This window comes from Microcaecilia unicolor, chromosome 9, assembly GCF_901765095.1.
Source record: "Microcaecilia unicolor chromosome 9, aMicUni1.1, whole genome shotgun sequence".
NCBI lineage: Eukaryota > Metazoa > Chordata > Amphibia > Gymnophiona > Siphonopidae > Microcaecilia > Microcaecilia unicolor.
The window spans coordinates 16,047,719-16,061,925 of NC_044039.1; the positions used below are offsets into that span (position 1 = coordinate 16,047,719).

Consider the following 14,207-nt stretch of genomic DNA (forward strand, 5'->3'; position numbering starts at 1 on the left):
ACCGGGCACCCTAGGGGGCACTTTTACAAAAACAAAAAAAAAGGTAAAACAGCTCCCAGGTGCATAGCACCCTTCCCTTGTGTGTTGAGCCCCCCCAAATCCCCCTCAAAACCCACTGCCCACAAGTCTACACCATTACTATAGCCCTATGGGGTGAAGGGTGGCACCTACATGTGGGTACAGTGGGTTTGGGGGGGTTGGACGACTAAGCATTAAGCAGCACAATTGTAACAGGTAGGGGGGGGATGGGCCTGGGTCCACCTGCCTGAAGTCCACTGCACCCCCTAACAACTGCTCCAGGGACCTGCATACTGTTGCCAGGGAGGTGGGTATGACATTTGAGGGTGAAAATAAAAAGTTGTGAAACATCATTTTTTGTGGTGGGAGGGGGTTAGTGACCACTGGGGGAGTCAGGGGAGGTCATCCCCGATTTCCTCTGGTGATAATCTGGTCATTTAGGGCACTTTTTGGGGCTTTATTCGTGAAAAAACAGGGTCCAGGAAAAGTGCCCTAAATTCTAGCTACAAACGCATACTTTTTTTCCATTATCAGCGAAAGGCGCCCATCTGTCCTCGGCCGATAACCACGCCCCAGTTCCACCTTCGCCACGCCTCCGACACGCCCCCGTCAACTTTGTACGCTTCCGCGATGGAGTGCAGTTGAAAACGTCCAAAATCGGCTTTCCATTATACCGATTTATTCGTTTTTGTGAGATAAACGTCTATCTCCCGATTTGGGTCGAAATCTAGGCGTTTTTCTCTTTCAATTATAAGGTGGACAGTGTACCAAATAACATCCACTTATTCTCTCTCCAAAGCAATGCTAATTAATTCAGGGTTTTTTTTTCTTCAAAACCAATACAATTAATGAAAAAAGATTAGAGGTGTTGAGCATGTGGCCCAATAGTGTTTATGCTAAAATTCCAGAACTTTGTATTTAGAGTCTAGTCCACTGAGTTCTTTTGGATTCTAGTGTCCTTGTTCTAATTTTATTTTATATATTTTTTTGTTACATTTGTACCCTGTGCTTTCCCACTCATGGCAGGCTCAATGCGGCTTACATGGGGCAATGGAGGGTTAAGTGACTTGCCCAGAGTCACAAGGAGCTGCCTGTGCCTGAAGTGGGAATTGAACTCAGTTCCTCAGGACCAAAGTCCACCACTCTAACCACTAGGCCACTCCTCCACTGTTGCTACTATTGGAGATTCTACATGGAATGTTGCTATTCCACTAGCCTTTAAAAATGGAACACAGTTCTTTAATGAATGAGCCTTGACAAAAAGACCCGACACGGGCCGTGTTTCGGTGACTAGCACCTGCGTCAGGGGTCACAGTGATGACGTGGAAAACTTGGGGAATAACTCGAATATATTCCTCTACAATATATTATTCCTTACCCCACGTCTCATGTAGTAAAAGCTACAAAGCACCAAGGCACTTTCACTTTCTGTATCAAAATGGATGAAAAAACAGATCACCAATGTGGCCGCGCAGGACGTCAGACTCACAGAAACAGAAGCCTGCGCAGCCTTCTACATGGAATGTTGCTAGTGGAATAGCAACATTCCATGTAGAATCTCCAATAGTATCTATTTTATTTTTGTTACATTTGTACCCTGCGCTTTCTCACTCATGGCAGGCTCAATGCGGCTTACATGGGGCAATGGAGGGTTAAGTGACTAGCCCAGAGTCACAAGGAGCTGCCTGTGCCTGAAGTGGGAATCCAGCTCAGTTCCTCAGTTCCCCAGGACCAAAGTCCACCACCCTAACCACTAGGCCACTCCTCCACTCTTCCAGAATTGCATGCAAATAGGGGACTTCTGTCTTTCCCTCCCTCTCCCCCCAAAGTAAGCAAATTGACCAACCCTGTCAGAATTGAAATCATTGGCTTATGCTTCCGTAGGCTAACACAGGTAGTAGCACCTACTGGTAAATTCTACTTAATGCAGGCTAACAGTGTAGCTCTTTTTCAAGATTGTCAGCTATGTATTAGCCAAATGCCTCAATTTCAAGGTAGCAAAGTACTCTTTTGAAGTGTAGCATTTTATTCGGAGCCGTTGCAAACTACTGAAAGCCTTCAGTTCCTCTCATCTCCCTTTGGGAAAAAAAAATCATATAGAGGCATATTTTCAAAGCAGTTTGGGAGGCTAAGTTCCATAGGTTTCTATGGAACTTTGGGAGGCTAAGTGCTTTGAAAATGAGCCTCTAATAGTGTTCTGGAGCTGGTAAAGCTATTGTGTCATTGTTCTCGTAGACTTCCACGTGCAAGTTGCAGAAACGCAGTTGACTGTAAATTGTGGTGTTGCTGTTCACGGCATTATAATAAGCTTGAACATAATAATTGTGAATGCATTAAGCTACAGTTCATACAGCTCAGTAAATTTGAAGTTCCATCAAATATCTCATTTTCACACTATGATTTGGATTTTTACTTTTAATTACTTGCCTTTTCAATTGTTGCTTGATTTATTTTAATTTCTGACATTATGAAAGATGTTATTGTAATTTTTATTGGTTGTAATCCACTTTGAAGCTTAGAAGTTAAGCAGTATGTAAATACCATAATTAAATGAAAATTGTATTTGAAAAAGGCATGAAATTAAAAATGCATCAGGGAGTAAAACGTGAGATATTTATTGGAATTTCAAATTTACTGAGCTGTGTATGCTGTAGCTCAGGGTAATAGCTATTATCCTTAAGCTTAAATATGTCTTTCACCTGAATAACATCTCAATGAAGATTGCAGTCAACTAATTACAATATAACACTGAAAACTCTCTTTAAAAAACCTGCAACAAATGAAAACTATGAAAAATATTATTCATATCAAGACACATTTTGATAAAATAGCCACATTTTAAGCTATGTTCTGGACAGGAAGTATCCAGTGTGTGGTCACTCCCTTGTTTGATTACTGTAATGCATTGTGGGACCCTTTTACTAAGCCGCGTAAGCATCAGCGCATGCCCAACGTGCGCCAAAATGGAGTTAACGCCCGGCTACCGCGTGGCCTTTGCAGTAATTTCATTTTGGGCGCACGTCCAATACGCGCATCCAAAAAATAATTTTTATTTTCAGACGCGTGTATTGGATGCACACCAAGTGGCGTTTGATGCATGCAGGTCATTACCACCCGGTTACCGCGTGAGACTTTACCGCTAGGTCAATGGCTGGCGGTAAGGTCTCAGACCCAAAATGGAGGCGCAGCCATTTTCATTTTGCCGCATGTGCATTTTCGGCAAAAATTTTAAAAAGGGTGTTCTGTAAAATGATTCTGCGCACGCCCAAAACACATGTCTACACTACTGCAGGCCATTTTTCAGCGCGCCTTTGTAAAAGGTCCCCTGTGTCTTGGGTTACCTCTAGGTAAGATCTGTTCTTTACGAATTGCTCAAAATGTTGCTGCTCGTTTGCTCACAGGTGCCTCTCGCTTAGCTCATATCACGCCAGTACTTTGGAGTTGTGCAGGTTACCCACCCAGTGGAGACTCAGGTTTAAAATCTTGTTGCTAATTTTTAAGGCTTTAAGCAATTATGTGCCTGTCTCTGTGTGGCTAGTTCTTTGAAGCTATATCAGCCTGCTCGTGCATTGTGTTCTTCAGACAAACTTTTACTTGATATTTCTTCCTTTCATCATATTAGGCTAACTGAGTACTGTTTGACTATCCTATATAATAATTCTCACCACTAACGTTCTAATGTGTCTGCCTGTGTCTGTGGCTCCTTCGGAGTTGCTGAGCTAGGTTCTGTAGCCAGGCTGACATCACTCACAAGATCTTTAGAGGAGTTGGAGTCCAGGAATCACAGAGGCAGGACGGGATCTTTAGGGATAAATACCCCTTCATCAGTTCTCTCCGTTTATTAAAAGCTTCGGCACATGTCATTAATGAGTTTAAACTAAGAAGTAATCTTAAGATTATTACACTAGAAGATACTCCTCTATAGTACAACTCAATGTTCAAGTCTACTATATTAACACATCATGTTGTCGATTGGATGAAATGTGGCTTATGGTCTTTATCTGAGCTATATTTATCTGGTAAATTGCTGCCATTGAATGATATTTCTTTATTATATAACATTCCCCCCATGGACTCTGAGTCTTGGAAACAAGTTTCATCCTACATATCTTCAGATCAAGCACTAAAATCTCTCTCTCCAAACCCTTCTATATTATTTTCCTAGTGTCAAAAGTGTAATTCTGGGTCAAAAGAAAGCTCAAGTGCTTTATAGAAAACTTCAAGAATTGGATAAACTTTGTGAATCACTAGTAGAATTATCCTGGGAACGTGAACTTAGCTTATCAACTCTGGATTTTGACTGGAGCATCTTTTGGACTAAAACTCTCCGTCCCACAAAGTCTGCTGCTATATCTCAATCCTTTTTTTTTTTTTTTTAATTATGCATAATCCATATTGGACACCCTCTCGTTTGGCAAAGTTCTCAAAAAAAAAACAAAAACGTAGTTTTTTCAAAATGAAAGTCATACCTCTTAATTTAAAGGGCAACAATATCCACTTTCTCACACCCTCAATATAAAAAACTGGGTGGCTGCAGGGGGAGAGGTGGGTCGCAGGACATGGGTGGCTGGAAGGGGGCAGGGGAAGAGTAGGGTCGCTGGACATGGGTGGCTGGAGGGAGGGAGGGGGTGAGTGGGGTCCTGAGACCAGAGAGGTGGGGGTGGAAGGGGGGGGGGCCTCAAACCATAAAGGGAGGGGGGAGGGGGCACACACTCACTCACTCTCTGTCTATCACATACACTCTCTCTGACACACTCTCTGTCTATCACACTCTCCATCTCTCACACACATTCTCTCTCAAACATACACTCCGAGGAAAACCTTGCTAGTGCTCGTTTCATTTCTGACAGAAACGGGCCTTTCCGCCCCTCGTATCACTTTCCATTTATTGCACTTTCCTGTTTGTTAACTAAATGTTGTAAGCCACATTGAGCCTGCCAGTGGTGGGAAATTGTGGGGTATAAATGATATAAACAGGGCGTTTTTTGAGGGGGTACTTGGGCGTACTGAGTACCGGCAGCTTTTTCATTCTCTGCTAAAACTGACCCATGGACCCCAAGTTTTAATGAAAGAGCTCAGGTTCTTCTACACACCAATTTTGCCTTGTCATAGATTATGTGACTGGTTGCAGGGGGTCTGGCTATTGTGGAGTGGGTCTCGCAGTGATCACCCCATCCCTGAAGGGTGGCCTAGCATTTGAGTACCGGCACCTTTTTTGCTAGAAAAAAAACGCACTGGATATAAATAAATAATAAAATGAATGGAAGTAAATGGAGAGGACAGGGATGAATCAAAGAGATTTCAAATGAGAGCCATCTGGGGATGTTTTTGAGTTAAATTTTCTTTTTGGAACCAAAGTAAAGATTGTGCTCTTTTACACTCTTTTTGCCTTAAAACTCAAGTCAAATATAATGGTTGAATCTCATGTATTTTGAAATTCTTCTTCGTTTAAGATTTATACTTTGTGGTGATGCATAGGTTTTTATAAGTATATCACTGTGACCAATGTCCACCGTTTATTTTATTTTATTTTATATTATGATTTTTCATTCTTTGTAATTGTTTAAAATTCTCAATATCAAACATATAAACGGCGAGTGACCGTACTCACTCGCAAATGCGCAGTAGAGACTTCCCTCTCTGCCCCACCCCCGCTTCAATACGTGATGATGGGGCGGGACAGAGAGGGAAGTCTCTACTGGCATGCTGCAGACGTCGGAACCGCTCTCCCCCTCCCCCGGAGTCGCCGCCGCCCCTTCATCTGGCCTGAGCACTGTGAACTTACATCAGCACACAGCAGCAGGCACATCAGCAAAGCTGCCGTCGGGCTTCCTTCTCTGCCTTTGTCCCGCCCTCGCCGACGTTACATCACATGAGGGCGGGACACAGGCAGAGAAGGAAGCCCACCCCGACAGCAGCTTTGCTGATGTGCCTGCTGCTACATGCTGATGTAAGTTTACAGTGCTGCTCGGGCAGGCTGGAGGGGCGGCGGCGGCGACTCGGGGGGGCTCGGAAACCCCCCATTCCCATTTTCACGGGCTCAACGGCTTGTAAAATATATATATAAAAAAACGAGGTATGACTTCATTTCTTCAGTTCCCTAAACATTTGACGGCTTTCCCTTTTGCCCAAGCGCATACGGTGGTTTAAAGATGGGGCGTTCAAGCTCTTAGGGCCCCATTTTACTAAGCCGCATTAGAGGTGCGTTAGTGCTTTTAGCGATCGCTAACTGTGTAGGCACCCACAATATTCCTGTGGGTGCCTACGCAGTTAGCGTGTGCTAATTTTGTGCACGCGCTAAAAACGTTAGCGCACCTTAGTAAACAGAGCCCTTAGTGATGGATTTGTAGTGAAGAATCTTTTATTGCATGTATAGAATGTTTGTACGTTTGGGAAGCTCGCCAGGTGCCCTTGGCCTGGATTGGCCGCTGTGGTGGACAGGATGCTGGGCTCGATGGACCCTTGGTCTTTTCCCAGTGTGGCATTACTTACGTACTTATGTACTTTATGTGTGTTTGTGTCTTCTTTTAAAATTATAATATGTATGTTATGCTGTGATCCGCTGAGAGTTGTAGGATCTTGCAGAATAAAACATTTTTAAATAACTAGGTTCTAATGTAACCTTGTAAGTCTATGTGCTTTGATAAATGAGCACCTGTATACTGTAATGTCACAATCAAATGAAATGTCAAAGGACCTGTAGTCGAGACTAGTTGATGCTCAGCCTGGACAGGATTGCAAAGCCATTTATAAGCCTTTGGGGCTCCACAAATTGAACTTTTTCTGATTTACAATTTAAAAAACAAAACATTTTATTTGCTGAAAATGAAAGGCTGCTTTCCTGATTATCAAGCATAACGGTGCAGATATCCTGGTGTGATACTAATTTGGTCATTTATTTTATAACTGGTTTTTTTTTCATATCACAGATGACTTATTATTTTTACTAAAATTTCATGACTAAATGGCTTTAAGGGATCCTTTTACCAAGCTATGGCAAGCACTAATGTGTTCTTACCGCAGGTTAAAATGCACCATGGGGCGTGCATGTGGAAACTCAAAAGAGTAAAACCTTTCTTCCCGAGATACATCTTCCGTACCCTGGTACAATCAAAGGTAATAAGTCATCTGGACTACTGCAACGCACTGTACGCTGGCTGCAAAGAACAGACTATCAAAAAGCTCCAAACAGCCCAGAACACCGCCGCAAGACTCATATTTGGAAAAACGAAATATGAAAGTGCAAAACCCCTAAGAGAGAAACTTCACTGGCTCCCACTTAAGGAACGCATTGCGTTCAAGATCTGCACGATTGTGCACAAAATCATTCACGCAGACGCCCCAATCTTCATGCTAAACCTCGTGGACCTACCTCCCAGAAACGCCATAAGATCATCCCGCAGATTTCTCAATCTACACTTCCCCAGCTGTAAAGGACTAAAATACAAGCTGATGCATGCCACTACCTTCTCTTACATGAGCACGCAGTTATGGAACGCACTACCTACAGACCTGAAAACAATCGACGAAATAACTAACTTTCGCAAATCTCTGAAGACGTATTTCTTCAACAAGGCCTACAAAGAAAACCCATAGCCTTACTAAATTACTTCGCCAACCTACACAGTTTTGATAGTCCACCTTCTATACTTACCCGCCTAACACTGTCCTTTTTTCCTCACATACTTAAACTCTGTTCATTACTAATTGTATCTGATATCCTGGAATGACAATGCCATAACAAAGAGGTGGGAAAATGTGGGATACAAATGCAATCAATAAATAAATGGTAAGCATTAATGCATGCATACTGCAGGTTAAAAAGCAGTTCGCGGGGTGTACTCAGGGATCCGAGTAGTTTTTGTATGTGTGCACGCACTAAGAAATAATTTTTTTAATTTTTTTAGTGCTGGGGGCAGGTCTAGGGACAGGAGAATCAGTGTGCTGCACTAATCGGTTAGCACAGCTGCATTGCTGTGCACTAACCAATTCACCCGTGATCCCTTAGCACCTAAAAAAAACAGGTCAGTGAGTGCCCAGGCGCTAATGGGGCAATGAGTATGTGGCTACTATTGCCGAAATGGAAAAATTGGTCATTTCCCGGCAGCACTGAAAGTGGCCTTAGTGCGCAGTAAAGATCCGCGCTGGGGGGATAGCGTAAGCCACTTTTTAGCGCTGCTCAGTAAAAGGGCCCCTAAATGCTTTGTGCTTTCTTATAGGGTCTCCATGTTTACAGATTAATATTTGATCTTTGCTCCTGCTGCTATGTCCATCACAAGAGTAACATTGTCATAAGTACATAAGTATTGCCATGTTAGGAAAGACCAAAGGTCCATCGAGCCCAGCATCCTGTTTCCAACAATGGCCAATCCAGGTCACAAATACCCGGCAAGATCCCCAAAATGTACAAAACATTTTATACTGCTTATCCCAGAAATAGTGGATTTTCCCCAGGTCCATTTAATAAGGGTCTATGGACTTTTCCTTTAGGAAGCCGTCCAAACCTTTTTAAAACGCTGCTAAGCTAACCGCCTTTACCACATTCTCTGGCAACGAATTCCAGAGTTTAACTACACATTGAGTGAAGAAAACCTTTCTCCGATTCGTTTTAAATTTACTACATTGTAGCTTCATCGCATGCCCCCTAGTCCTGGTATTTTTGGAAAGCGTGAACGGGTGTCATTTTTATTGCTCCTCTGTTACTTCGTTTGCACAATTGGTGAGGAAAAGCTGAAGTGGGGTCGACAGGAGATTCAAAACCCATTTGTTGAAATCCATTTTGGATTTTCCAAGGAACAGTTCCACCCAAAAGCCAGAAAAATCACTGAACTGCTAGCAAGTTTGATATTGATTTTTGTATTGATTCATTTATATGTTTATAGAAAATACATGGATTTGCTGTTGAGCTTTTTTTTTTTCTTGAATGAATAACACTTTTCTAGAAGAACTGCATTCCTGTTCTATTCATCACACAAACAAATCGACCAGTCCTTCTGTACCCTATGCTGAGCCAGTTCAATCTGTGATGACTCTGGTAGCAGAATGTTTTCTGGCAGTAGCAGCTACTGGGACTGGTTGGGGAGGAAGGTTGACTGCCAACTGTGCGTCAGCGGTGTTTCAGGCCTTTGACCTACCACTGTGTGCTGACTTTTTCCGTTTACATTAGGCTCTGATTTCATAGAGGAGTGTCTGGCCTCAGTACTGAGGGCGGAGGTGAATAAATCAAACCAAAACAGATTAGCTCAACGCACCAAAGGATGATAGCACAGATGGGAAATAGGGGCCACCTGAGACATAGTAAAACTAGTGATCTAGGCCAGGGGTAGGCAACTCCGGTCCTCGAGAGCCGCAGGCAGGTCAGGTTTTCAGGATATCCACCATGAATATGCAGGAGATAGATTTGCAAGCACTGCCTCCATGGTATGCAAATCTATCTCCTGAATATTCATTGTGGATATCCTGAAAACCTGACCTGCCTGCGGCTCTCGAGGACCGGAGTTGCCTACCCCTGATCTAGGCTGACGGAAGTCAGCCATAGGTGCACCTGATTGGTCATGTGTCTGACGTCTGCTTAGACGGTGAAAGGTGTGTTGGTTGATATGCTTTAGGATGGGCTTCCATCAGCTGGGATTTCCCTGACTTTTACTTTTGACTCTCTCAAATTATTCTGTTATTTCCTGTGCTCATTTATTTGCATTGTGGTTTGTTTTCCTCCTCTGTTCTATTTCTTTATCAGAGAGTGGAACATAGCGTTATGAGATTTTTGTGTCCTTTTACTAAAGTGCTGCTTTCCTAAGAGAGAACCTTATCCTGACCATCAAGCATAACAGTGGAGATATCCTGGTGTGATGCTAACTTTTTTCATATCAGAGATGACATTATTTTTACTAATATTTCATGACTAAATTTATTTATTTATTGCATTTGTATCCCACATTTATCCCACCTCTTTGCAGGCTCAATGTGGCTTACAATTCTTCAAGGGTGATGAAGGCAGAAGAGAACATACAATTGGTTTAACAGAGGGTTTTGGGTTACATGGTGGTGAAATGCATGATGATTTTAGAGCAAAAGACATTAAAGAGCATTTCTGGATATATTAGAGTTAGTGCAGTTATACGTGCTGATCTTTATAATATATGTTGTCAAAGAGGTAAGTTTTCAGTAGTTTGCGGAAGTTGGTCAATTACTACTACTACTACTATTTAGCATTTCTATAGCGCTACAAGGCGTACGCAGCGCTATTGACCTTAAGGTCAATTCATAGACCTTAAGGGTTCCTTTTACTCAGCTATGGCAAGCACTAATGCGTTCTTACCGCAGGTTAAAATGCACTATGGGGTGTGCTATGGTAAGCATTAATGCACGCATACTGCAGATTAAAAAGTGCATCCTACACTAGTGTGCTCAGACATCCTACACTAGTTTTTATATGTGTGCACGCACTAAAAAATAGTTTTTATTTTTCAACGCTTTCCAAAAATACTAGGACTAGGGGGCATGCGATGAAGCTACAATGTAGTAAATTTTAAAACGAATCGGAGAAAATGTTTCTTACTCAACGTGTAATTAAACTCTGGAATTCGTTGCCAGAGAATATGGTAAAGGCGGTTAGCTTAGCGGAGTTTAAAAAAGGTTTGGACGGCTTCCTACAGGAAAAGTCCATAGACCGTTATTAAATGGACTTGGGGAAAATCCACTATTTCTGGGATAAGCAGTATAAAATGTTTTGTACCTTTTTTGGGATCTTGCCAGGTATTTGTGACCTGGATTGGCCACTGTTGGAAACAGGATGCTGGGCTCGATGGACCTTTGGTCTTCCCCAGTATGGCAATACTTATGTACTTATGTGGGTTGCTGTTGTAAGTACAAAACCTGTATGCTAACTGTTGGGGAAGTTCCCAGCACATTCCCATAAACTCTGTACTATTGAGAAGATGGTAAATGCATCTGTGCTGTCCTGCATCAGTGGCTGTGTGCTAATTGCAGTGTGCAATCCATGCTCGTCTCCTGCCCCACAATGGGCTACGCTTTTAGCGTTTGAATTAGCAAGAAGCAATAGATAGCATATGCTAATTCACATGCTGTCTAGTGTTACTTCAGTAAAAACAAAATAATAATAGAAAAAAGCCTCTATGGTTAAATACAGGAAGGAAAAGACAATGAAACAGAAGAATAAAAGGAATTTTAAGATAATGGTGGAAAAAATGCCCTGTAATGTAGATTGTGATTATTAATACATCTCTTTCTGACTTTGATTTCAGAGGAAGAAGGGTTCCCTTCTCTTCAGCATGAGCTTGCTGGCCCTTTGGGGTGCTGTGCTGCTGGGTGCACGATTGTACTGGATGGGCAACAAGCCGCCAAGTTTTTCCAATTCGGACAACCCAGCTGCGGACTCAGACAGCTTCTTCTCGCGCGCTTTAACCTTCCTTCACTTACCGTCCAAGAACCTGTGGCTGCTGCTGTGCCCAGACACACTAAGCTTCGACTGGTCCATGGACGCAGTGCCTCTTCTCAGAACAGCGGGTGACTGGAGGAATCTACACACCGTGGCCTTCTATACTGGATTCCTTCTTCTTGTCTATGTTTGCCAGAGGAACTGCTACACAGAGGAAGAACCTGGTGGGAAAGCAGTAACCAACGGCAAGCAGAACGCTAATGGGCATAGTTACCACTCAGACGGAGAGCACAGGAACTCGGAACTAAGACCAAACTTTGTGCAGAAACTGGAGAATGGTGTCAAGAACCACGTCGCACACAGTCTGCACCTTCCTTCCACGGAAAATATCGTTGCCGTCTCTTTATCTTTGTTAATCGTGCCCTTTCTGCCTGCCACTAATCTATTTTTCTACGTAGGCTTTGTAATAGCAGAGCGTGTGCTGTATATTCCCAGTATGGGCTTCTGTCTCCTTATTACGGTGGGCGTAAGGGCCCTCCACATCAAAGCCCAAAAACACTTTTACAAGAGCCTGGTTTTTTATGCCACTGTTACTTTAATCCTTTTTTATGGACTCAAGACAGTTGTCAGAAATGGTGACTGGCAGAATGAAGAGATGCTGTATAGATCAGGGATAAAAGTGAACCCGGCGAAAGGTAAGAAATTTTAAAGTGACTTCTTTATATCTTTTTCTTTCCTTGACTGTTAGGTGCATCAAAATTGATATAAAATGACTGATTATTTCAAGTAAGCCTAACGTCAGTTAACGGAGACTATACTGTACGTATAATAAACAGTACTTTACATATGTTTATCAGATGTCAAACTTTCTTTGGGTCACAACGGTTAAGTGCACGCTCTGGTTAACTGCATGTATTTCTTTGGTCCCAGACCCTTGCACTTAAGCGGATTGCACTGTATATATATACTAGTAAAAAAGGCCCGTTTCTGACACAAATGAAATGGGCGCTAGCAAGGTTTTCCTCGGAGTGTGTATGTTTAAGAGAGAGTGTGTGTGAGAGAGAGTGACTGTGCGAGTGTGTGTGTGTGTGACACAGAGAGAGTGAGACTGGGTGCGAGTGTGTCTGTGAGAGCGTGTGTGTGTGAGAATGAGAGTGTGTGCCAAGGACACAGGCAGCCAGACGCATAGAACATTGGAGGTGAGAATTATTATCTAGGATATATATATATATACTAGTTAAAAAGGCCGGTTTCTGACACAAATCTAAATTTTGTAGCTGCCTTTTTAGCAATACGTAAGCCACATTGAATCTGCCATACGGTGGGAAAATGTGGGATACAAATGCAATAAATAAATAAAACATCCAATTAACAGTGCTGATTAGCTAATTAAGTCAACGCGCATTGTTGTAGAATATGCTTCGATTTCTGTGCGGAAATTAAGGCGCGATATATATAGAATTTGGGGGTTTATAAATACACGTAAGCATTGCAGCTCTTCTCCCAGGAGCGTAACTGCACAGAAGTATGCAGTCTGTTTTCATCATGTGTACTTGTAGGTGTGTGAACCATCACAATTTTATAATGGCCATTTTCCACTTGTAAAAACATTCTTTACATGCAGAAAATGCTTCATAAAATTACACACAGTGTAGCTGTCTTGAAACCCAGGTGCCTCTGTGGCATTTGAGGGCAACCATTCATCCTCCCTAGTGTATGTGGGCAAGGAAAAAGTGGCTTCAGTGGTTTGTGTGTGTGTTAATTCTGCTTCTTCATCTCTTTAGCACGTGGGTGCCCTTTGTTTAAGACGCACTTTTCTTTTGAACCAGATCTCAATGTATTCTTCATTCTTAATAATATAGGGATTCCAAAGAGGCTGGGGGGGGGGGGGGGGGGGGGTATGTGTGTGTGTTTTTCAGAGCCTCTTGCTGCTTTTTTAGTTTTAGGTATTTGAATAAATAGTGTGTTTTTTCTAGCAAAAAAGGTGTCCGTACTCAAATGCCAGGCCACCCTTCAGGGGTGGGGAGATCACTGAGGGACCCACCCCACAATAGCCAGGACCCCTGCAACCAGTCACAGAATCTATGACAAGGCAGAATTGGTGTGTAGAGCCTGAGCTCTTTCATTAAAACTTGGGGACCATGGGTCAATTTTAGCAGACAATGGAAAAGGTGACGGTACTCAAATGCTAGGCCACCCTTCAGGGGTGGGGAGATCACTGAAGGACCCACCCCACAATAGCCGGGCCCCCTGCAACCAGTCACAGAACCTGCGACAATGCAGAATTGGTGTGTAGAGCCTGACCTCTTTCATTAAAACTTGGGGACCATGGGTCAGTTTTAGCAGACAATGGAAAAGGTGCCGGTACTCAGTACCCCCAAGTACCCCCTCAAAAAAAAAATCCCTGTGAATAAATGAACTTGAGTGTTTGTGGTAGATGTTAATAATAACATTTTCTGTAGCCCTTTTAAGCTGAACTGTTAGATTTTCACATGTTAGGGGACTACACTCCCTTCGCTAAGTGTCCCGCATTTTTCTGACGTCATTTCTGACGTCAGAAGAAGGCGGAACACAGCGAAGGGAAGACTAGTAGACACGTCGGGGCGGGGGAGCGCTGCCTCCTTCTCACTGACGCTACGCCGCCGGACAGAGGTAAATTTAAACAAAAAAAAAAGGGAAAAGGATCTGGGGAGAAGAGGGCGAGGTAAGCATGGTGCGGCGGGGCGCCCCCCCAGAGGATGGCGCCCTCCTGCCATGCTTACCTCACTTACCGTGTTGACACGGCCCTGCC

At 43.1% G+C, this 14,207-nt stretch overlaps 1 protein-coding gene across 1 annotated transcript in view; it reads left to right on the forward strand.

The window, feature by feature from the left end:
• Positions 1–14,207, forward strand: part of TMTC2 (transmembrane O-mannosyltransferase targeting cadherins 2) — a 312,659-nt gene that overhangs the window by 155,546 nt on the left and 142,906 nt on the right. The window contains exon 3 of the mRNA XM_030214877.1: positions 11,283–12,111. Within this exon, the coding sequence (XP_030070737.1) occupies positions 11,283–12,111 (829 nt within the window). The remainder of the gene's footprint in view (positions 1–11,282; positions 12,112–14,207) is intronic.